General features: G+C 39.5%; 1 protein-coding gene across 4 annotated transcripts in view; it reads right to left on the minus strand.

Moving 5' to 3' along the window:
* Window positions 1-25873, minus strand: part of LOC122829855 (voltage-dependent T-type calcium channel subunit alpha-1G-like) — a 174154-nt gene that overhangs the window by 7954 nt on the left and 140327 nt on the right. For all 4 annotated transcript variants that reach the window (XM_044114740.1, XM_044114742.1, XM_044114741.1 and 1 more), the window contains 11 exons: window positions 19004-19129; window positions 18828-18917; window positions 18346-18538; window positions 17288-17439; window positions 17064-17173; window positions 16144-16277; window positions 15981-16051; window positions 5384-5462; window positions 4958-5079; window positions 2354-2623; window positions 2117-2267 (listed from right to left, as the gene is read on the minus strand). In XM_044114740.1, coding sequence (XP_043970675.1) covers window positions 2117-2267; window positions 2354-2623; window positions 4958-5079; window positions 5384-5462; window positions 15981-16051; window positions 16144-16277; window positions 17064-17173; window positions 17288-17439; window positions 18346-18538; window positions 18828-18917; window positions 19004-19129 — 1498 coding nt within the window. The remainder of the gene's footprint in view (window positions 1-2116; window positions 2268-2353; window positions 2624-4957; window positions 5080-5383; window positions 5463-15980; window positions 16052-16143; window positions 16278-17063; window positions 17174-17287; window positions 17440-18345; window positions 18539-18827; window positions 18918-19003; window positions 19130-25873) is intronic.

Consider the following 25873-nt stretch of genomic DNA (forward strand, 5'->3'; position numbering starts at 1 on the left):
AAAGTTCTTTTAAAGATTTGTAAGTTAATTGAACAAAAAAAAGTAAGGTATCACAACCAAAGCAAAAGAATTAAGTGATATTAATATAAATAATTCCGATAAAATGAACTGCAACCCAAATACACTTTTTAGAGTGTAATAGAAACAACCTAAAAAAACTTGCAACCTGCAACAAAAGCTGGATCCATCTTTATTTAGCTGCTAGGATCTCAAAGATCTATAAAAAGATAAAACAAGGAAAGCAGTTTTTTCAAAGTACAAAGAATAAAAACAATAAAATAAAAAATGACTGATACACACATTGGGACTAATAGAGCATTTTAAAAGCTCTACTAGCAGGATGCCCATTCTGTTATTTTGGCAATATTTACATTCATAAAAGTCAGAATGAAAAAGTTAGAAGAGACTAGACTAATCAAGACAGAAGAGAAACAGAGTTTTGTGTAATAGAAACAAAGCAGACAACCTTTGTTGTCAATGATTTCAACTATAATCATTGAAACTATCCTCAACAGGAACTATTAGGGAGATCTTTCTACATGAGGTAGAGAAAATTTTCCCTAAAGGTAATTCATTTATAGCAGCCTTTTACTACTTAATATGGTTCAAAATTCTCAGATAAAAAAGAAAGCTTTGTTGATTTAAAATACTCATTTGAGCCAAAATCCCACTTCACGCAGAACATTGACACCAGTCTGAACTCAAACCATGCACATAGAAACATGATTTGTCTTCAGGAACTGAATTTATAAATGCTATATTTGTTTGTTATTTATAAGGGTTTCTATAGTTTACAGACTCAGTCATCTGAGTACCACAGGTAGTCTACAGAGAAAAAACAGGTAAAGAAGACACTCCAAATTCTGTTTTATTGGTTTAAAAGAAAAAGTGTTTCATTTAGCTACTTTGCTCAGACACAGTAAGTGAACATCTAGCTCATATTTCAATGTAAAACCAATTACCAAGTTGGAAATGGACCAAAGATTCTCTCATTGATTGCAAACTTAACCTTCTGAGCCACCAACGTTACCAATCATATCTGGGGACATTACACAATAAAGAGGACTTTGTGCCTGTGTAGTAGTCAAGGTTGGATCTCTCAGTACTTGTATGCGCACATTTTACCATCCATTCACCTCCTTGTTTTCCATTAACACATACAAACACTCCTACGCAATGTCCTTGAACGATTTCATTGGCAGAACAGAACCTGTGTTCAACCTTTAGTATGAACCATTTAGCATTGACTTAATGTCTGAACATTGATTCCTAATGTGTTATTTAGACATTGATTTTTAAGTTAATTGGCAGAAAATTTCTACAGTTTTTACATTTTAATCTGAGTTTAGATTCCTAATAAGAGCACTTATAGGTCTCCAGGAGTCTCCAAAAGTATATATACACTTATTATGGAAATCATATGAATTTGGGGCTTTTAAGAACAAAACATTGGAACAACAGGTAGAACTAAACACACTTCCTCTGAACTTTGTTGTAGGTTTTGCTTGAAGAAATTTTAAATTTTAATTTAGTGCTTTTCTCTAGCACACAATGTTAGAATTATACACACAGGGTAAAATATTGTCACTAGATTCAACTGACATTTTCATAAACATTACTTAGCAAATTTCAGAAAAATCACTTTTTGTAACCAAAAATAGCATGGGGGCAAGGGACAACACAACAGGGAAACTAGGACGACTAAACTAGGAGTAACTTATGACTAGATACAAGGAATAAATAAACATAATAAACTATAATCATTGAGAAATGGCTGAACTAAAGTAAAACAGAAAGGTTGATCTAATCAAAATAAGGAACTAAATAAGGATGGTACTAGAATGAAATAATCAAAACACAAAAACAACTCAAAACAACCCAGGGTTCTGAAATTTATTTAATAAAATACAAATTTAGATGGAATAAATATGACTATTGTGTCCTGAATCTTAAACATCTCTTAAATACCTCTTTACGTCTACAATGAGGGTCTTTCCTAATACACAACATTACATCTAAACTGTTTACAGAAGCAATAATCTTGGAAGCTGTCCTTGTAGTGGCTGATCTAAATGCTCTTTCACAATTTAGGCTGCGATAAAAAAAAATTAATTACCTGAGTAGCTGTAGCTGCAGACAGACTTGTGGCCAATGGGAGTGTAAGAGGAGAATCTGAGAGTCGGGATGCAAGTGTCGTTGGGAAGAGACAGCATTCGTCCCATTCGCCTCAGGTTTCCATGGGAACACTCCTTGTCTTCCACTTGTACCTGGCCAATGAGATCAGTGCCTCTGTCACTGTAACTACCAACCCCAATGTCTTTCCCTAATGACATCCAGAGAACCTGGATGTTACCTGGACAGGTGTGTCCATGTTCATCTCCAACTCCGATGTGCAACTGAGACGCCGGACCATCTCCTCCCTCTCTCTCTCTTTCCTCTCCTCCATTTCCTCCAGCTGAGCCTCCTTATTGCTTTCTTCCAGGTGCTTCATCAGAACGGCGACCACCACGTTAACCAAAACGAACTGGGCTGTGAGGACAAAGGTAACGAAGTAGACAGGGGAGATCAAGGGCAGGTAGTTGAAGCAGTGGCGATCGTTTGGACGGCACTCTCGCAGTGTGTCCTGAACAAAGAGGTGAGAAAGTAGGAGAGGATAATGAAATAAACTGAGGTCCATCTCAATAAAAAAAGATAATTGAGACATTCATTTCAGTAATTCAAAATAGCTCATGTTATATAAATGTATTAAACATGTTGATATATTTGAACAAATAATACAAAAAACCAGAAAAAATATGTATTTTTAATACAGCAATGTTAACCTAATGAAAAGTATGCTCAAATATTTGCATGCAATATTGGTTTCAGACTGGCTTACTGAATCAACTCAGTGTGGCATAAAGGAGGTCACTGAGGTGTTAATGAAGCCCAGGTTGCTTTAAAAGTGCAATGTGTAACTTTTATGAAAATTATGCGTTTGTTTTTACATAATTGCTAAAACTGTCACCATGCTGTGACATTATGTTATGAAACACATAATTGAGCTCCTCCACCTCCTTTCTGAAGAACTGACTGCTCCTGAGTCGTCCTGACCAGAAACAACCAATCAGAGCAACGAGGAGGATTTCAGCGTTGTCAGTCGTCCTTATGTACTCACTACTCAATGTGCTAATGGTGGAGAAATAACTTACTGTTAAGGGAAAACTGTTTATCTGCCGTCATCAGTGCGGATAACTAGCCTGATTGTTCATGGTAGGCCGTGCTAGCTGCAGCGTAGCGGAGAGAAAGAAGGGTGCAAGACAGGAGGATGGCAGCACCAAATGGAGAGATGATTGACAGCGGTATCTTGGCTCTGATTGGTTGCTTCTACATAGCAATGCGAGAAGGCAGAGGAGCTTGATTTTATGGAGCTTGCTTCAACACATCTTAGAGCAGTGTTTCTCAATTATTTTCTGTCATGCACGTCCTACAGATCCTAATTTTTTTTTACATATTTGCTGCCGTTTTTCCTTTCACTGTCAAAGTTCTCCATCTCTCCTCTATGACGGTAACTATATTTCAAAACATCCGTGTTTGTATCATTCGCTTCGTTTTTTTTCTTCCTCTGCTCCGTTGACAAAAATTTTTTCTACTGGCTTAAACAGGCAGCCTGTTGATTTCAGTGTGCAAAGAAACATTTACAAGTAGGCCTAGATTTGAAGCTTTAGCTCTTTTTCTTTAGACTCTGGAACCTTGATTTCCTAATGAATGTGAATCTCTTGCTGGACCCAGCCATGGAAGGTAACAAGGTATGAACTACACACAACCCTTTTGCACTGCACAGCCAGACCCAGACCGACCCGGGCCAGTCTGGCTTCAAAGTAGGGCTGATCGTTTTTGCATTAGCACTTCCAGCCTGGTACTATCACACTCCCTGGAACCCCAAGAGCTGCGATTCCCATCAGGCCGGCTAGACCGGGCTGGTTTGGAGGTAGCCGTTGATTGGGGCATTGACTGCAGGGGAGGAACAAAGATGAGTCGTCTTCCAGATCTCTGGGTCAGATGAACGTCTGTCATTTTAACATGTGGTGTCAAAAAATTGTCGTCATAATCTATTCTTACCCGTAAGTTTTTAAATGATAATAATGACAGAATATTAAATTCTGTCATTATTATCATTACTGTAATAATGTAATGATATTATTGTATTATTTTAATAATTATTATCATATTATTAAAATATTTTATTTTCTTTCAGTTAAAATTATTTTAAACAACCTGAACCAACGATGCACATCATGTCACCACATTAAACAGATAAAAATGCACATTTTTCCACAGTCAAAGAAAAAACAATATACTGATTGTGGTCCCACTAGAGCAGGGGTCTCAAACTCCAGTCCTCGAGGGCCGCAGTCCTGCAGTTTTTAGATGTGCCACAGGTACAAAACACTGGAATGAAATGGCTTAATTACCTCCACCTTGTGTAGATCAGTTCTCCAGAGCCTTAATTATTCTATTCAGGTGGTGCAGCAGAGGCACATCTAAAAGTTGCAGGACTGAGGCCCTTGAGGACTGGAGTTTGAGACCCCTGCACTATAGTCTGGATATAAATAATAAAATTTAATGTTAGCACCTAAATTATGAGCTGTTTATCTGCGGTATCCAGAATGAATATCTCAAATTCCTGGTCTGCATCAGTTGTACATAATCATAATCTCAGGGTTTTGAAGTTGATCTGAATGATGAATCAAGCCTTCTCCAACAGGGGGAGATGTTGAACTGAACATGATCTACAGTGTGTGTCTGTCAGAGGAGTTATCAATGCTTTAATGTCAGCAGCTGCTATTCTGTCATAAAAACAGTGATGTGCTCTCTGCATAATGCACTGCCTGCCTCACTTTCAGAAATGTGAATGGTCACAAATATGCACCAGGTCTTTTATCCTAAATCCTCAAAGGGGCAAAACAGATCTAACCTTCATAATCCCATTCCAGTTGTCTCCAGTGGAAACCCTGAAGAGCGTGAGGAAAGCCATGCCAAAGTTGTCAAAGGTGGCGTGCCGACTAAGACCCTCACAAGGGTTCAGATCTGAACACTCTAAAAGAGGACGAAAAAAAGCATTACAGGTGATAAATGTGGGAAAGTAGAGAAAGGAGGGAGAAGAAAATTAGTTCTTTGTAGACTGGAGCTCTGATTGTAATAATTAACATTTACAAGTCAACAAAAATTTGTTCTTGTTATGCAATCCACAGAAATGACACCAGTGTCAGCTGAGGCACACTCTCAGTATCGATTCAACACCGGTTTTATATGCATGCACACACTCAAGTGCACGCACACGTGTGCACGCAGACAAATTTGCACACACGCCCACACACCCACACACACAACACACACTAACCCAGTTTTCCAAAGAGCTCAACTCCCAGAGCTGCATAGATGAAGAACAGCAACATGAAGAGCAGACCCAGATTCCCCACCTATAGACGGACACATGACATGCACAAACAGATATATAAGGTATATGACACACAGAAAGTGAGACATGAACAGCAAACATCAAGAGAGAGAAAGATGCAAACACGCCAACAAATATAGAAATAAAGCCGAAGGCAAAGGCCACTAAACCTTTTTCAGCTAATGCTTAGGACTTCTTTAAAAGGTAGCAGGAGGCATCAAAAACAGCTGGAATAGAGTCAGATTTAATTTTAACAAAAGCATAAATGGAAAGTCAGAATATGGATCAGATCCTGATGAACTTCAAAGTTGCTTGCTCATTCTAACTCAGTTCACTCTTGATTTGCTATGCCTCATCAGAGGAGGAGTGGAGATGTGTAATAAGGTAATAGAAAAACTGACAAATGAAGAAGGAGGGGAGGGCGGGGAGTTACTTGGACACCTCGGCAAAGACCAGGGACTGATCCCTCACAGCAATAAGGTGCTTCAAAGAAATTGTTGTGCGTGGACAGGCAGGAAGGGATCATGGATAAAATGACACGCCTCACTGATGAGATGGACTACCTGCATGGAGGACTCATGTATCTAAGAGGGAAGAAGCTTCATAAGTTCTCATCTAATTTTGGAGAAAGACAAAAAAAGTTTGGAGAGTACTGTAAATATCTCTAAAATAGATTTATAATCTTGTCTTTTAATACGTGCAAACTCCAGTTTCAATTTTACCTGTTTCTTAACCATTAATAACGCATTAATTTTCTTACATATAAAAAATTTAGCAGCCAGTGTCAGATCTAATCCCAATTGACCCAATCCAGTCAACAGTTTGTGGACGCACTTTTATTAACACTAAATTTCAGCAGACACTTTCTGTGCTACTTTATCACATGTCTGGCCCACTCTTCTTTATAGTGTTGCCTCAGTTTGTTGAGGCTTGCAGTTATTTGTGCACTTCCCACCGCAACCTTTCAAACAACTTAACACAGAATACTTTGGAGAGTTCTTTAGTCCCATCAGCATGCCTTCCATTGAGGAAGTGGAGCCTGGGGACTTTTGGGTGGGCTCTCCAATCTCTGGTGTTGAAGTGGTCTAACAGCTCCTTGGTGGCAGGGCTGCAGAGGTGGATGAGATTCACATGGAGTTTCTTAAAGCTCTGGATGTTATAGGGTTGTGTTGGCAGACGCAACTCTGCAATATTGCATGGACATTGGGGGCAGTTCCTCAGGATTAACAGACCAGGTTGGTATTGCCCCTATTCAAAAAGGGGGACCAGAGAATGTGCTTCAATTACAGGGGGCTCACACTCTTCAGCAAGATCTATTCAGGGGTCCTAGAGAGGAGGGTCCGTCGGATAGTCAAACTGTGGATTCAGGAAGAGCAGTGTGGTTTTCGTCCTGGTCGTGGAACACTGGACCAGTTCTACACCCTCAGCAGGGTCCTGGAGGGTGCATGGAAGTTCGCCCAACCAGTCTACATGTGTTTTGTGGACTCGGAGAAGGCGTTCCACCATATGCCTTGGGGAGCTCTGTGGGGGGTTTTCCGGAAGTATGGGGTACCAGGCTCTTTGATACAGGCTACAGGTCCCTGTATGACCAGTGCCAGTAAATTTGGCTAATTTCCAGTGAGAGTTGGACTCCACCAAGGCTGCACATTAGTTTTATGGACAGAATTTCTAGGTGAACCAAGGTGTTGAGAGGATCCATTTTGGTGGCCTTAGGGTCGCATCTCTACTTTTTTGTGGATGATGTGGACATACAGGCTTCATCAAGTCGTGATCTACAACTTTCACTGGAGCGGTTCACAGCCGAGTGTGAAGCAGCCGGGATGAGGATCAATGCCTCCAAATCCGAGGTCATGGTCTTGAGCTGGAAAAGGGTAGAGTGCCTTCTCTGGGTCGTGCCCCAAGTGGAGCAGTTTAGGTATCTGGGGATCTTGTCCCTGAATGAGGGAAAAATCGAATGGGAGCTCGACAGACAGATTGGTGCAGTGTCTGCAGTGAAGCGGGTGCTGTACCAGTCTCTCGTGGTGAAGCTGAGTTAAAAAGTGAAGCTCTTGTTTAATTGGTTCATCTACCTTCCCACCCTTATCTATGGTCAAGAGCTTGGGTCACGACCGAAAGAACAAGGTCATGGATACAAGTGGCCAAAATGAGTTTTCTTTGTAGGGTGCCTGGGCTCTCCCTTAGACATAGGGTGAGAAGCTTGGTTATCTAGGAGGGTCTCAGAGTAGAGCCACTGCTTCTCCACGTCGAGAGGAGCCAGTTGAGGTGGCTTGGGCATCTGGTCAGGATGCCTTCCTAGGCATGACCCAGGAACACTATGTGTGGTAATGTGGCCTTGATTTTCCTTTTTGGTTTAAATTTATGTACCTTATATCGCTTGTTATATTTTGAAGTTATTTACTTTTCTTAGATTTAGATTAGTTATATTTTTGGGGTGTTGTGTTGCATGTTTCCGATTGGTTGTTTTGAGGTCAAGTGCCACGTACACCGGGAGACGCCCCACTGCTGCAGCACAGGTGTTTTGCATCTACTTAAGCAGCATGCAGACCGGGAAGGATGATAAGTCATCGACACCGAGACAGCAGGACGAGAGGAAGACAATATGTAGCTGGATGGGAAGCGGACGAACCCGGTGTGGCTGTGTTGTTGGAGTTGGGGGACGGTGCAGGTAGACCGGAGGACAAGAGACGGGAACATTAGTCGCTGTTGAGGAGCGGGCGGCCAGATTGTTGTCGAGGTTCACCAGGAACCGGAGGACTGGTCAGATCGAGCCAAGAAAGGGTTGGGAGCAGTGGAAGACCGCGCCCTTTTCCCCTTTGACCAGCTAAGAGTCCGCATTATAGACTTGTTTATTGACTTACAGTGAAGGACTGTCTGCACCTCCTTCTCTTTTGATTATTCGTTTTTTAAATAAATTATTGTACATTTTATGGGTCTGTTTTTAAACTCTGTCCACAATCCCTGTTGTTATTTATTTGGTACCCCACTCGGGTGCCAAATACCCGAGAACTATATTTCTCGGCTGGCCTTGGAACGCCTTGGGGTTTCCCTGGAACAGCTGGCCCAAGTAGCGGGGGAGAGGGAAGTCTCCCTACTTAGACTGTTACCCCACTCCAGATAAGTGGAGGGAGGGGAGAGAGGAAGGAAGGAAAGATGGTTGGACAGACAGATGGATGGGTGGGTGGATGGATGAGTCTGGACACTACTGTATAAGTCTGAAATGGAGTCCTTAGGTTTCTTTCAATTTCTCTGATTGAATTTTAAATTATTTTCTCTTGTGAGAACTCTGTCTCACTGTACAATTACAGACTTCAAATAGTTTGAAAGTAGCCTTATAGCCTTTCACAGCAGTTGCATTTCTAAGGCTGAGTTTTTCAGGATTCCCTTTGTCTTAACCCACATCTGTACACTCCAGAGACGAGTACTAATAAAGCTCCTGCTTTAGTGTGGTATCCCCTCAATACCTTGGTTCACACAGTAGCTTTATTAGTCATCACTTTTACTCTTAAAAGCTATGGAAGCAGCAAGGGTGTACATAGTTTTTATCTGTTTTGCTGATCAGCAGTGTAGCTAGTGTTTCACCTGGAACATCTACAATTTCTCTACAGCTTTTTGTGTAGAGGAAAAGCTCAGCCTCAACGTGCAATCAGTTTCAGATGAAAATTTATTGCATTGAAAACTAAAATTCATCCTTCTGGGTAACATGATTATGTAAAGTTGTGTATAAAGGTTTGAGAATCCTGAAGATTTGTGTCATTCTGATTCATCTGCAAAGATGAATTTTTCTAATCTTGTAGCAAAAATACATATCACAATTAACATTCTACTTCCTGATTCATTCAAATGATTTGTAAAATGATATATGCGAGTCTTTCGGACCAGCAGCTAGACTGAATGTAATGTTAGAAAAATATGTTCGATGGGATAATCATTGGGTGTAGGTGCATCTTATTTTTAAGGTAAAAGACATAAATTAAAATGAATTAAAGCTTTATTGTTCATAGGCTGTCTGGAATGATGAAATTGTTTTTTTTTTTTTCTTTTAAAAAGAGTTTGAACTCTGACCGATCAATCAAGTTTTGTACGGCTGGAATCTAAGAGTATTTTTATCCACAACTCATGAGTCCAGTCAACAAACATTACCACAGAAGAAAAACTATATTAATTTGCAATGTTCCAGAAAGATATCCCGAGAAACCTCCGAATAATTAAACATATTTTTCATGTTGCCCTATAGCACTGCTTAATGGGCAGAAAATTGGTGCTGATCTGTAGACTGATAAAATGAAATCCTTAAGCTTGACAGGAAAGATGCTTGGAGCTAAATACAAGGGAATCCTGGAAGAACCCCAGGCTGCAGATGACTTGAGACGGGGGAGGAAGTCCACCTGGCAGTGATTAGAAGAAGGGTTTTTGTATTGTTTATCTGGACCAGGACTATGTGTCTTAAATGTATGAAAAGCAATGTGGATGCAATGGGCTGAAGAATACATACCATGTGTGCAGGAAATACTGTCAGTATATCCACAAATATCTAAATAGTAAAACCAAACGGAGGAATTCCTTCAAAAATGATGCACACCATCATTTTGGAGGAATGATGGTGTGCATTCCTCCACACTGATCTTTTATCTCAGTTACTGAGATAAAAGATTGACATACCTTTCCTATCCTTATGTATGTAACAAAACCTAATATCAATTTAAAAAAATAAAATTGTGGTCCAAACTTCTGGAATACAACAAAAATAATAAGAGGAAAAGAAGAAAAAAAGAACAATACTATTACCCCATGTTTAAGAATAAGTAGTCTGTGATTTATATACTAGTAGGGGTTTCTCTGGATTCTTGTTCTGACAATGTTGGTCTAAGGTAATAAGAGTTTCTCTGGATTCTGAGTGTGTTCTAATTCTAATCCCTGGGTTGAATGAAATCCTATAGTTTTTCTTTTATTATTTTTTATTTTTTTCCCACCAGGGGGTCTTTTTGTGGGCTCTAGTGTCCCTTATACAACAGTGGGCTGACAGGAAGGGGGGAAGGAGTGGGGGGAAGGCATGCGGCAAATGTCATCGGGTCCGGGAATCGAGCCCGTGACGGCCGCGTCGAGGACTGAGGGCCTCCAAGCGTGGGGCGCGCTACCCTCTACGCCACCGGAGCACGCCCCAAAATCCTATAGTTTTTTGTTCTACAATTGGTTTGATTCCTTTTCTGGGATGAATGAATATATAAACAGTGATGGCATAGTTACTTTGAAAAAGTAACTGTAATCAGATTACTGATTACTCCTTGAAAAAGTAACTTAGTTAGATTACTGACTACTTGATTTAGAAAGTAACAGTTACATTAAAAGTAACTTTTCAAGTTACTTTCAGCAGCTGCTAACAACAAGGCTTCGCCATCTGTGAAAGTAACATTGATCTTTGCTAATTCTTAATGGCAAGTTATTTTATAATGTTAACATCAACAATGTGTCTCCACTTATAAGGTTGTTTAATGGTTACAACAGTACAAAAAAAACTTTAGTAATTTCTGCCTGTCTTTGTGTGTTCCAGTATTATCTGGAAAACTATAAATAGGAGTATAAACCCCTCTCTCCTCCCCGCCCCAGCCTCCAGGTTGTTACGGCCCTGTGTCTGCTGTCAGAGCGCAGCGCACAGCGCTACTCCTGCGGCTCTTCAACTCAGATGGCTGCACAGGTTTGTGACACTTATCTTAATATTAATCATTATAATGGCGTTTAGTAGCCCAACGTTTCTAGTTCATTGTGGCTGTTTTCACGTTTATTGCGTTGTTCATATTAGTCTTGATGTTTGGAGTTTTCTGGAGCGCAACGCGAAGCTCGATGTAATTCAGAGGTAATATATTAACTTCCCATTAACAAAGACTCAGCGGGACGGATCACCCGGGAAATGATGGAGAAGGAGAGCCTGACTAAAACTAACAGACAAATTCTGGGGTTTATTTCGGCTTATCAAGCCCAAAAGACGCAGCCTGCGACTCATTAAATCTGCAAGCGAAAAATGAGCCCAAAGCTGTGATAGTTAGACTTGGCGAGTGAAACTCAAAATAGTTCCTGTTTTTCCAGTAACAAAATGCGCATCTCCCTCTTCCCTCCATGGTTTACATTTCTGTCGCAACTGTAGTCTGACTGCTGGATTTGAAATAGCAACCTGTTAGATTACTGGTTACTGAAAAAAGTGATCCCACGTCAGTAACGCGTTACTAACAGGTTACTGACATCACTGTATATAAAGTAGATGCAGCTGTTATATGTATAAGTACCCATTCATTTATAAGCTAGAAAGAGTTTCTCTAAATATTCGTCCTCCACAATTTCTAAAAGTAATAATAAACTAGACAGATAGACAGGGCAAGAAATGACAAATCAGGGAAAAAATAGCACTCATAGCATTAAAGTTACTTTTTCAAAGTAACTATGCTGGCAAAGACGTTGAGGTCAGGGAGTGTGTGCTTGTCTGTAACTATGAAGTGCTTGCAGATTAGCCCATGTCTCATTACAGCATGTTCTCCCAAAAAAGTCTCTGATAAGGTGGTATTATCTAAGAGCAAGTCCTTGAGAGTTCAGCCTTAAGATTCCACGGGTGACTTCAGGAGGTGTGAGGGTATGGGAAGGAGAAGTTTGTTTTCATAAACTCCAGGAGATTCAAGATAGCCAGCAAGTTGAGGCTGACACAAGAGAGTCAGCTTCAGAATAGACAAATTATCTTTTGATCGAGCAGACTTAAAATTTTCATGTGCCTTAGCGTCTCAACCGTAAATCTGTTAATTCCTATCATCCAAATTAGTGTGGTTGTTCTCACAGGGCCAGAACTAGCAACTTCTCCAAGAAAGATTCTGTCCCGCTAGCGAGTTTTAGCATCCAAAGTTTGCCTGCGAAAGAATCGCATCCAACTTGTGCCTCTGTCTTGCAGCGTGTCAGTCGGAGTGTTCATTCGTCGTCCCAATCCATTATAAATTTGTCTATATGCCAGGTATCCACCAACTCTAAACAACAGAAGTCCTGTTATCATGAATCCAAATAAATCCAGGATGTATCCCTCTGGATGTGTTCCGGCAGTACAAGTGGGCTCTCCTATGCCCAGTCTTCTTGTTGAGAAAATGTGATCATTTGCATTGAGAGACCACTAAATCAGTTCCATAATTTGTAGATTCGGAGGATGTGCAAAGAAAGGCTCCAAAAAAAGCAACACAAAAACAGAGCAAGCAGGGTGAGAACGAGTTTGGAGGGGAGCAGAGGAAAAAAGTGTCTGCCTTCACCAAGAGCTAGAAAGAAAAAAAAGTAAAAAAAAAAAAGCAAAACTCTTTTTTTAAAGTCACTGATTTTTATCTCATGAAGTGAAAACATTAATGTTCACTTTTTTATTATATATTTTTATTAGTGTTAGTGTGTTTAAGTTTTGTATTTAGTTGTATTCTAAATTATGCACTGAACAAAAAAATATTAATGCCCCATGTCAAATATAAGTTTTTTGTATGTTATGCAATATATAGAGAAACTCAAAATCTATTTTTAGTAATTACTGATCTTGAATATCGGCATTGATAACATCGTGGTTTACCACGATTGACAGTCCTTTGAACATGATAGGGGTCAGGTTGAGGAATTAGATTTTGACTAAGTTGGCTTCCCGTATGTGGCTATGGACAGTCTGATGTGTCTGTTGTGCAGCCCAATAGTTTCATCAGCTGTGTGTGATGCTGGTTTTAGCCGATCCTGCAGATGAACGACCTGGATGTGGCGATCTTGTGCTGGAGTGGTCACAGGTGGCCGACGACGATGAGGTTGATTTGCAGTAGCGCCAATCTGTTGGAAACCAACTCTTAAACAGCCTGTGGTCCAATAATGGACATGGAGCTCTGGTGAACATCCCTGCATCCAACATGCCAATGACATGCTCCCACATAACTTGTGACATCTGACTTGTGACAAAATTTGGCATTTTGGGGTGGCCTTTTATTGTCCAGTACAAGGATTGTCCTGTTGTTGCTCATTTTGTCTGATCACCCAGTGGACATGCCCCATCCATGCACTGAGTAAAAAAACAACTGACTGACAGCAAGTTGGACTGAAGAGTATTCACCAATCAAAAGAAATATTACTTTTGAACAATAAAATGTCAGCAAATGCTCATTTACAGTTGTTAACTCCACATGGCAACAATAGTTGACAGTGCGTTTATATTTTTGTTCAGTGTGTGTAATGCTGCTATGCTATGTTATGAACTTAAATTGGTGTTCTCTTAATTCCCATTTCTATTGACATGCCGACACCCTTATATGTTAAGGGTGTCGGCATAATTTCCGTTTTACAGTTCAGTTTAGAAGGGATTCTGAAATTAACCAAAAATCTATTCGAGAATGTAATGAACCAGCTCTGTTTGTCCATGTGAAGTCTCTTCTACCTGGATTATTAACTCTTCAAATATCAACAACACCTCTTTCATTTATGAAATCAGATAAAAACAAGTTACCAGGAATTTTTTATTATTATTATTTTAACATGAAAGAATCTTTCAACATTACTTTGAATCAAATTATCCATACATCCATTTTCTGTTCACCCTGGTCCCTAATGGGGTCAGGAGGGTTGCTGGTTCCTCTCCAGCTACGTTCTGGGCGAGAGGCGGGGTCACCCTGGACAGGTCACCAGTCTGTCGCAGGGCAACACAGAAACACACAACCATTCACACACACACACACGCCTAGGGAGAATTTAGAGAGCCCAGTTAACCTGACAGTCATGTTTTTGGACTGTGGGAGGAAGCCGGAGAACCCGGAGAGAACCCACCATGCACAGGGAGAACATGCAAACTCCATGCAGAAAGACCCCGGGCCGGGAATCGAACCCAGGACCTTCTTGCTGCAAGGCAACAGCTCTACCAACTGCGCCACTGTGCAGCCCAGGAATTAAATTATTCAGTGATTAAAATAACTCTTTGTTTGTCTCATGCTTGAGTAACCATCCATGTTTTCCAATTGAAAAAAATTGGTTACATTAACTGAAAACTTTCAACAATAAACTTCCAATTAAATTTGTGATTAAAAGTTAGATTTCCAGCTGAATGGCTGATATCCATAAGTCCTCTCACCGCTGTAATTTCCAGAAGTTGTAATATTCATTATATAGCATCCCAGTAATGTGTCATAGCGAACTGGATCATAACATCCCTCGGTTGGGGTTGAGCCCTGGTCATATTTGATCTTACGAACCTGTGCACTGAATCGATTACTTCCGAGAATTTTTCTTTGTAGTTTGGAAGTGATTTAGCAGATGTCAATCACTTTCATCCTCAGCGCTTCTCCTTCAGCTTTCTGTAAACCCTGCAAAACGTAAGTGCCAACGGCGTTTATATTGTGACAGCTTGACAACTTGATCCTCCAAAAGTTTGATCTTTTTTTAACGTATCAACTCTCTTTACTGTAGTCTTCAATGTTTCTTTGATGTTTTGCAAGTAAGCAGAGAGAAATTCAACTGACCTCTTCAGATCATCCATAGATTTTTCAAGGGAACATCCTTGCTTACTAATAGGCAGCTTTATCTCCTTCACAATCTTGTCTGTCATTTTTTGCTTCATTTTATGTGTTTTGATGTTGTGGATTCCGTAGATGTAAGATGGGGAGGATTGTCACTCTTTCTGACATGCACAAATAAAAGTTATATATTAAATAACCTTTTCACTTCATGATACAAAATTGAGTGATTGTGGTAAAAAAAAATTGTTTTAAACAAAACCTTTTTGGTATGTTTTTAAAAAAAAAAATCATTACTTTTACAAACTATTAAGCCCAATACCTCTTTAGGACACTAATTTGGGGCTTTTATATATTTATTTCTGGAAAAAAAAGACATTAATTGATTTTTTTTTTCCAACAATCCGTGATCAGACTTATTAATTAATGAGTACATACAACAGAATTGCTCACAAAAAAATTAAAACAAAAACAATTAGGAGCTTGCAATGAGGTGATATACAGAATTATTAAAAATAATCATGAAATTAACAAATATTTAAAAACTTGAATTAAAATTAATATTATTAACAAATAGGAATAAACAATCAAATTCTGTTTAATTTGTTTAAAAAAGGTTTTCTTGTTCTTTTCCACACGTCCTGCTCAAATACATAAATGAATTTGGAGGTTTTAGTATTGCTATAACTTGATGTTGTCTTTTTAATCAGACCAGCTCATATTTCTATCTTTTCACAGCTCCCTGGTAGCAAAACAAAGGAGCAATGAATCCGTGAGCTGTGTAAACATAATCAAGTTGGAGATTTAAATGCAACATGAGTCAATGATTGGCAATCAGCCTGTAGCTAAATTGCCTTAGCCTAATTGCTGCTGTTGCTTAGTGTTTTGTTGGTGATGCAGGTTTATGCCAGCCGCTTGAAGAAATCAGTGGGGTTTGTAAACCACGCAGACAGTGGTCACTGCAGAGTGGCCCTCAAACTGCAACAATAAATCCTCAGTTCATGAAACCAGTTGAGCTGCTTTCACTCCATAGCACCAGGCCTGCTTCTTACCTGAGGCAGAGCTTGCATCACTGTGTCCAACAAAGCTCTCATCCCTGTGGCCATCTTCAGCAGCTTCAGCACTAAAATATCACAACATGTCAGCATCTGGTAGTCACACTGCACATGTGTGTGTGTATGTGTGTCTCTCTGTTACAGTAAATGAGTGTGTTACCTCTTGTTATCCTGAGGACCCTCATGATCCGAATGATTGTGGGATTGATGGGGAGGGAAGCACTCAGGTCTATTTCCTCCAGCGTGATTCCCATTATGGACAACAACACGATGGCTAAGTCCAGCTGGTTCCATCTAATCACAACAGTGTATTTAGTTCCACCATTAAAACATAAAACTTTACACCCTGAAAAGGATATGCTGGGATTTTTTAAGTGAAGTTCTGTTTAAAGGTAAAAAGTACTTTGTATATTACCTGCAGTAGAAAATACCTGAGTCACAGAAGCTAAAGTTAACTTGCCAAAGATAGTCTAGAACCAATGCTGGATATCAAAAGTTCATGACAGTTTACACAAATGCTTTTTAATGAATCTTTAAACCATTATCATGTTTGCAAATGACACAGGGGATTTGGCTGATGGACTGGCACACTTTTTATTTTTATATTAACTGACCAACCCATAAATGTATAATTCTATCATAATTTAACTTTTGGTTGGCCAAAACACAACTCTTGACCTTCCATCCTCGCCTTTGCATGCCTGTCTCCCCTCACTATCTTTTCTCCAGTTGCCTAGTCTATCTAAAGTGTGTTGCAGTAATCATGCTAAGTAGAATGAGTTCCTTAGACGATTCAGAATGGAAAGCCAAAAGAGAAAGGCAAATGCTGTCAAATGTGCTAAACCTACATATGTTACATGTACTAACTGTAACTTATATTTTTTGGTAAAGTTGTTTATCATCTTAATATCAATGTACATACACATATTTATGAGGATCTGTGAAGATCATGTCTGACCAATCACAAAGGGCCACCTGGAGAAAACAAACAAGTTCTCTACTGCAGGGAAGATGCTAACTGTTTACAGCCTTTCAGCAGAACCCCACATCACTAATCCTGAGCTATGTCTTTGTGAGTACCTCTCTTTGAAAAATCGACGCAGGCCAAGAGCAATAAGCTTCAGAATTGCCTCGATAACAAACACCAGAGTGAAGACATAATTGCAGTACTTCAGGATCTCCTCCAAGTACTGCAGACACAGAAAAAGCAACACTGTAAAGAAGAAGATCAATGTGGGTCTGCTGTACCTGTACTTCATTACTATGGTTCCAGGACAGATAGTGACAGGAGTTGCCATGACTACCTGAGGTTGGTTGTAGTGCTCCATGCTCATAGTTAGTAGGTTTGTGAAGATGATGATGGTGATGAAGAGATCCAGGTAGTGGCTGGTGCACACTGTGTGTATGGAACGCCGCAGTGGGGAGTAGTCAGCGTAATATGGCTTCTCCAGGGCTCCTGTCATGTGCACCCCCCCACCACACACACACACACCCCATCCCCCCCACACACACACACGCACGCACACACACGCATACACACACACACATGCACAGACATTAAAATGCTTCTAGAAGAAAAATATTATATGGGAATGAAGTCACTGATGAAACAGTTGCCAAGTGGCACTCCGCTGCCTGTGAGAGTGTGCCTACTAAAAGTGCCTCCTCAGGAATTTAATCCTATCCATCACACACACACATTCTTTGTGGCACCTCAAGGTGTCTTTGGGCAGAAACCCCTTTCTATGTGCTGCCAGACAATTTACTGACTAAAAGGAAGGCGCTACTACAGATTACACTGCAGAGAAAAAGTGGACAGAGTGAGTCACCAATGTGGTAGTGACGGGGAGAAATAACTTAAAATGAGTGTGTGTCAGTTCTGAGTGTAATAAATGTAGTAATTAGTGCGTAGAGAAATAAAAAGATTTTGCACACAGGACACTACATATTCATTCAATTACGTTTTAAAGGTCAAATGTGTAGGAAATCATATCTAGTGATGTCTTCTGAAAACAACAAGGCCATCACACCCTCCTTTGTAAAAAGCATGACATCATATTTACAAGTTTAAATGGCCTAGTCAAAGCCTTGACTTAAATTCTACTTGTGAATCTGGGACAACAGAAGAAAAATAAAGCGCACAGATGCTATCTATCCAATCTGACACAGTTTGTGCAGTTGGCAGAAGAATGTGTAAACATTTAAGCCTTTAGATTTGTGAAGCTGGTAGACATAACAGAGGAAGCTAAACACATACTCTTGAGATCTTTATTTTAAAAGATTTTAATAGTATGTATCACTAAGTTATACCTGACATTATACTTTTAATTCATATAAACCCACCACCCAAATGCTTTCTCACTTCTCCTCTTTTTCTCCAGCCGCTTCTGTCGTTTCTCCTCCCTCAGCCTGGCTTCCTCCTCCTCCTGCTGCTGCCGACACTTGTGAAAGTTTTCCACCACCACACCCACAAACATGTTGAGCACGAAAAAGCTCACAATGAGGAGGAATGAGATGAAGAACAGCAGCATCCAGGGGTTATTGTTTCTTTTTGGCTGTGACAAGAAACACAGAGTAAGAGAAGAAAGGAGATGAGTTCGATTGAACAGGAGAACAAACGAGTGAAAAAAGTGGGGAGGAGAGGAGAGAAGCAGATTGGGGAAGTGTTAACAAGACAATGTAAGTCCTGACTCAGCAGTAAAACTGCCAGCACTGTCAGATCTCTTCTGAAATATTTCTACTTCCTTTCAGTCAAACACTCAGATTCAAAGGAGTTAAAGACTAAAGAAAGATTAACTGTCAAAAACCCCTGAATGCCTCTGCATCAGCCAGTGTTCTCCTCACCTGCTGGTCCACCCCAACAGCGTCCAGGCCGTCGTACATAATGCTCACCCAGCCGTCCTTACAAGACAGCACGAAGAGCGACATCAGTGCCTGGATGAGTGAGGTGAATGGAAATCAGTGCCATCAGTTTTCCACTTGCATATGTCAAAGCAAAGATGTGTGGAGGTGTAACAAACCTGTCCAAGGTTGTCAAAGTTGTATTTCCGTCGTATCCAGTGATAACCCGCCTCCAGACACTCAGTTTTGTTGGTGATATTGCTGACATTTAGTCCGTCACAGTAGAAAAATTTGCCTTTAAAAAGCTGCACCCAGAGAGGCGAGAGTGCACAAAGAAACATGTAATTCTGATTCCAGGATCAGTTTTGTTGGGCTGCAGCAAAATGCAAAGCAATGTCTCATAGATTCACATTTTTTACAAAGGCTCTCTGCACATTCACTGCAGAGACTGCTCTTATTACAGAGTAATCTGTATTCCTAGAAATAAGACACTAAATGTCAGCATTAGCGCATCAAGATTTAATCTCTTCAGCAAACGTTAAATAAGAATAGTTTATTTAACGTTTCCATTTTTAAAGGAGTCTTTAAAAATGGAAACTAATGTATATTCCTATGAACCTTTTTCATATTTTGTCATATCACAATAACTTTCAATGTATTTTAAGTGAAAGCTTATGTCACAGACTAACTCAAATTAGCTTAGAGTAAGACAAATGAAAAGCGATTTTTACATTTTTTTACAAAGGAAAATCTGTAAAAATCTGTACATTTTATTCAAACACTTTTCTATTATCAGATTAAATAAAACCTTGTCTAAGTCCACCTGTGTATAATTTAATCATATGAATATCAGCCTCAAAGATTTATTATACAACATACATTAAGAAAAGGCAGATAGGTCGAGAAAAAATCTGTGGAGTATTCAGCATCATTTCTTCTAAATATATACTACTCACAAAAAGCTAGAGGCTTTTAAACGGAGCCCCCAAGGGACAAGGGGAATTTTTTCTTCTTTCGTATTCTCGCAGTAGATTTTGCGTTCTTGCAAAATAATGTACTGATCAGTTCATGCAGCATAACTAAATACTGTAAGTTGTCCTTATGGTGGCTATTGTACTTTCTTCAATGATATAGGGTTTTTGTAAATATCTGATTGTGAAATATCTGAAGTTTTATATCTTTTTGTTTACGACAGAAATGCACCACAGACCTATGTTATAAATGGAAACTTTGCATAAGTAGGAAAGAAAAAAATATATATATCCAAACTATTTGGACTATTTGAGTTATTTCCACTGGGTACCCTGACAGTCATCTGGCAGTTTTGGTTGTATCCTTTCTATGTTGGTAGTCATGAATGTCATGTTATCTTTTTGTCTGTTTTGATAATGATGGAATGTGAAATTATGTGGTTCGTGTTGTCCTGGGTTTGATTCCCGACCCGGGAACTTTCTGCATGGAGTTTGCATGTTCTCCCTGTGCATGGTGGGTTCTCTCTGGTTCTCCAGCTTCCTCCCAAAGTCCAAAAACATGACTGTTAGGTTAATTGGTCTCTCTAAATTCTCCCTAGGTGTGAGTGTGTGTGTGCATGGTTGTGTGTCCTGTCTGTCTCTGTATTGTCCTGCGACAGACTGGCGACCTGTCCAGGGTAACCCCGCCTCTCGCCTAGAACGTTAGCTGGAGAGGAACCAGCACCTCCTGACCCCAATAGGGAAAAGGGTGTAAGAAAATGGATGGATGGATGGTGGTTCTTGTCCTGTGGATTGAAGTCAGGGTCGTCGGTACTCTGAAGACAATGGCAGTTGAGTTGAAGAAGCATCAGACAAATGAACTTCAGAGGAAAAATGGACTGATCTTACTCATTGTGACGGTGAATTACTGTGGTAGTAAGGGGGGAATTACTGTGGTCTTCTTGATTGTAGTCTCTTTACAGGGGTCCTTGAGATGATCCAGGTTCCAGAGTGAGATCCAGACGGGGAGTTATTGGCAGGTAGATGGTAGAGGCTGCGGTGGAGAGCGGACGGGTGAGTTCTTGAGATGAGAGGCAAGGAGCGATCCGACTGCCAGCTGTGAAACCAGGAACTTCTTCAGCAGATGCGGAGAGGGACTCGGGCAACCAGTGGGAATATCCACAGTGTCATGAGGGGAAACCAGAAAGCCAGGACCTCGGGCTGCACAGTGGATAAAATCCAAGACACCATGAGGAAACACCTGAGAAAGAGGCAACAGAAAAATATTACTAGAAATAATCTCAGAGAAAGTCAGAGAGCTGACTTAGAGGGGCGCAGAGTACCATAACTAGTAAACAGTCAGGCGTAGAAGTGCTGGCAGCCCGCTCCTCATATACTCTTAGATGATGAGGTGATAGATCACAGGTGCGCTGACTCCAGTCAGCAGACACACCCTCCAGGTAGTGTAGCCTCTAGGCACCATCTGGTGGATGATGGGGGAAGCAGCAAACAAACAGGAAATCCCCACAAAGAGCAAAGACCCTGGTTCCCAACACTGAATGGTTAATATAGGGCCATTTTCATGTGCAGTTCCATTTCAACCTTGAGCAAACAGACATAAACATGCATTGAATGCATCAATTTTCAATCAGTTTTTTTGCATCATCCATCCATCCATCCATCAATCTTCGTCCGCTTATCCGGGGTCGGGTCGCAGGGGTAGCAGCTTCAGAAGGGAGGCCCAGACTTCCCTCTCCCCAGCCACTTCCACCAGCTCCTCCGGAGGAATCCCAAGGCGTTCCCAGGCCAGCAGAGAGACATAGTCCCTCCAGCGTGTTCTGGGTCTTCCCCGGGGCCTCCTCCTGGTGGGACATGCCCGGAACACATCACCAGAGAGGCGTCCAGGAGGCATCCTGACCAGATGACAGAGCCACCTTAACTGGCCCCTCTCGACGTGAAGGAGCAGCGGCTCTACTCTGAGTCCCTCCCGGATGACTGAGCTTCTCACCCTATCTCTAAGGGAGAGTCCAGACACCCTACGGAGAAAATCCATTTCGGCCGCTTGTATCCGAGATCGCGAGATCGCTTGTAGAACGTAGGGTTCTGGACACGGACTGAAATTTTAAAAGTTCCAGAAGATAAGGGGGAGCTAATCCATTTAAAGCTTTATAAGTTAATAAGAGAATCTTAAAATCTATTCGATAAAAAACAGGCAGCCAATGTAAAGAGGCCAGTATGGGTCTTATATGGTCACGCTTCCTGGTTCCTGTAAGAAGCCGAGCCGCTGCGTTCTGGATCATTTGAAGTCGCTGCATCTGTGAATTATCCAGACCTCTATATAATGAATTGCAATAATCCAAACGAGATGTGATGAAGGCATGGATAAGTCCTTCAAAGTCTTTTAAACAAAAATAAGATTTAACTTTAGCTAAAATACGCAGGTGATAAAAACTTGATCTAACGACAGAGCTAACTTGTTTATCTAGCTTTAAACAACTATCAAAAGTAAAACCAAGATTCCTAGCAGAGGTCTGACAAACCCGAGCTAAAGAACCAAGAATCAGATCTGGATCTGTTGTGTGAAGACTCTGACCAAATAGTATAACTTGCGTTTTACTTTGATTGAGGTGAAGAAAGTTTTGTTCCATCCAAGATTTGACTTCTGTTAAACAATTGTTCAATAGTTGAAGAGATTCACTTTTGCTATTTTGTAGTTTAAGGGGCATATAAATCTGGACTTCATCTGCAAAGCAATGAAATGAAACGTTAAATCTATGGAAAATCTGACCAAGAGGTAATAGATACAAAATAAACAAAATCGGACCTAAAATTGAGCCTTGGGGGACACCGTACTTTAAAGGTTTAGCCCCAGAACAACATTGGTCTAAATGAACTGAGAAAGTTCTGTTTTCTAAATAACTTAAACCATTCAAGTACTGGGCCTCTCAGGCCAACACAATATTTTAATCTATGTAAGAGAATCTGATGATCTACAGTGTCAAATGCTGCGCTCAGATCTAAAAGTAATAAAACTGCGACATTGCCTGAATCAACTGTTAAAAGAAGATCATTATACACTCGAAGTAAAGCTGTTTCAGTGCTATGAGCAGCTTTAAACCCAGACTGAAATTTCTCAGTTATATTATTGTCTTTTAAAAACATTTCAAGCTGAATAAGAACTAATTTTTCAAGGACCTTAGATAAAAAAGGGAGTTTTGAAATGGGCCTAAAATTTGCTAGTACACTTGAGTCTAGATTGGATTTTTTAAGATGGGGTTTAACGACAGCATGTTTAAGTATTGATGGGACACAACCTGACTGCAATGAGGCATTCATCACCATTAAGATATATAGGCCAGAAGTAAGAAAAACGTCTTTTATCAGACGAGTAGGTAGACAATCCAAAGGATAATTTGATGGCCGCAGGTACTTAATTACTGAGGTGAGTTCATCTAAAGAAACTGGCTGAAATTGCTCCAGAACAGCTGTGCATTGTGGCATTTCTTGGAAATCTAAAACTAATAGGGTATTCGAGCTTCTAAGAGCTACAATTTTTTCTGTGAAAAACTTAGAAAAAGCCTCACAAAGTTCAGCAGAGGCTAAAGGGCCAGATGTAGTCGAGGGATTAACAATCCTATCTAGGACATTAAAAAGGACTTGAGGCCTATGCTTATTTGAAGCTACAAGATTAATTAAATATTTAGATTTTGCTAATTTGACATTATTCTGATAATTAAATAAACTGTCTTTCAATATTTCATATGAAACTTTCAATTTATCTTTTTTCCACCTCCTCTCATATACAAATAAACCTGATTAAGTGATTTCATCTAACAGTGCTTGGAAATAATTTTTTTCACAACATTTAGCACCGTAATACATTAAAAATCTGCTGTTGTTGTATCTACCCTCTAGATCTTTCAGGTGTCCTGGTTCTGCTCTGCCTTGACTTTATATGTTAAAATATTGGAGTAACCCAGTATTTCTAAGTACTGTTTCGTTAAGAAAATTTAAATCATGAGCTGTGGATCAGGAGGATGGGTAGTTATGTAGCAATAAGGAGGTTGAGTTCAGCTATTGAAGTGTCCTTGGGCAAGAAGCTGAATCTAAAGTTAACTTCTGCTATTGTATGAATATGTGTGGATGGGTGAATGTAACCTGTTGTATAAAAGTAATCTGAGTTGCTAGTGTGACTAGAAAATGGGTATATAAGGTCAATCTGTCCACAGTCCTGCCAGTTGCTTCAGCAAGTCAGGTGTACCTTGATTTATCATAGCCACTCATCTGCTGAACAAAATGAAAAGCTGACTTAATTGATACATCTGAATCAGATGTTTAGTAGAAAGAACACATTTAAAAGTTGCAGAAACCAGAGTGGAAGAAATGCTGAAGAAATCAGTTATTTCCAGCATTTATGGCCTGAAACAATCTAACAAATGCAATATCAATAAAAGCATTTAATCCAAAAAGCAAATTAACTATTTTTTTTTCTTTTTTAATGATGTTAAATCTCAAAGTTTTAAATAAGTAAATAAATCATTATATTTTACTAATCCAAAGATTTCATAAATGTTTTGACAAACAAGACACAACTAGAACTAAATTCAGTGCTTTATAATCTTGTGAAATTTTGAGTAGTAATTTAAGTGCCAACTCTCATCCACTTTCCACACTTTTAGAACACACACCCTTAATGGTCAGATAGACTGGACATAAAATGAATGATTAAGGATCCAAAGTCAAAGACATTCAGCTCCAACTCCTCCAAGCTATTGATCAAGGCTCCTTCAAGGATTAGAAACATTTATCCACCACAAAGCAAAGAAAAAGAAAGCTGAGAGATAATAAAACTTTTACTTTAACCTGTAAATAAAAAAAATAATTCATTATATTAAATATAGAATAGAATAGAATAGAATAGAATAGAATAGAATAGAATAGAATAGAATAGAATAGAATAGAATAGAATAGAATAGAATAGAATTACTTTATTCATCCCAGCAGGGAAATTACTTTGCAGTTGCAGCATAAAGACAAGACACAGTAACAACTAGTTGTAGATAAAATAAAATAAAACATAAAATGCTATAAATTGTAAAATTATAAAGTGCTGTAAAATATAAAATGCAACTTAAGAGCAGTCCTCACAGAGATTAAAAAATGCAGATATGTATATGTAATATATGTACAGCAAGTGTGCCACAGTGCAGTTGTGCAAAATTGGGCTGATTAGTGCAGAACAATGATTTATCTTTTATTGTACAGTGAGATTTCATGTGGCAGGAAGGATTTCCTGTATCTGTCCCTACGACAGCGGAGCTGGAGCAGTCTATGTGAGAAGGTGACTATGTACAAATATATTAAAGATCTGCTGCTGTTGTATTAACCTTCCAGACCTCTCAGCTCTTCTGGTTCTGTTCTGCTCTGCAACCAGAACCAGAACCAAAAGAGGAGCTTCTATGCCCCACAAATCATAATAAATGGAACATTGACATATATGTATGATGTGCATTGATAATGTTTATGATAGTACTCATCAAAATGTTATGTTTGATACTAATTTCTCAAATTGGTGACTGTATGAAGATTTTATGACTTTAATTTTGTGATTTTAGGATGTAAACATAAAAACATTATATTCTTCACGGGGCTAACTGTTCAAAGCTGTTGGTGGGCTAACTGCCTTTTTGCTGAAGTGTGCTATACAAATAAAATTGATCGATTGAATTATTTTTGCTTAAAATAATGATATTTATATAAAAATTAAATTTTAGTAATAAGTTTCTTTTTTGAAAAATAATAAAGCTTCACTCGATAAATGATTGATTTCTTAGGATGGTTAAAATCCAATTTAAAGAAAACATTCTCAGCACAATCCTTCTTTAGAGTCAGTGCTTTGTTAATTACTTCAAAGAGTCTTTTGCATAATCAGCAACTCATTTGCATTTCCTCACAATTTTCTGCCTCAGTTTTTATTACCTAAAGCCTTTCTTAGCTGTGCCTCATTTACTTTAAACCCCTCAAAGCAGTATCTTTCTTCTAGCAGCCTTTTCGGATGAAAACTATTGCATTTGTAATTTTGAGAAAGTTTCATCCAAA

Source organism: Gambusia affinis, linkage group LG04 (genome assembly GCF_019740435.1).
Source record: "Gambusia affinis linkage group LG04, SWU_Gaff_1.0, whole genome shotgun sequence".
NCBI lineage: Eukaryota > Metazoa > Chordata > Actinopteri > Cyprinodontiformes > Poeciliidae > Gambusia > Gambusia affinis.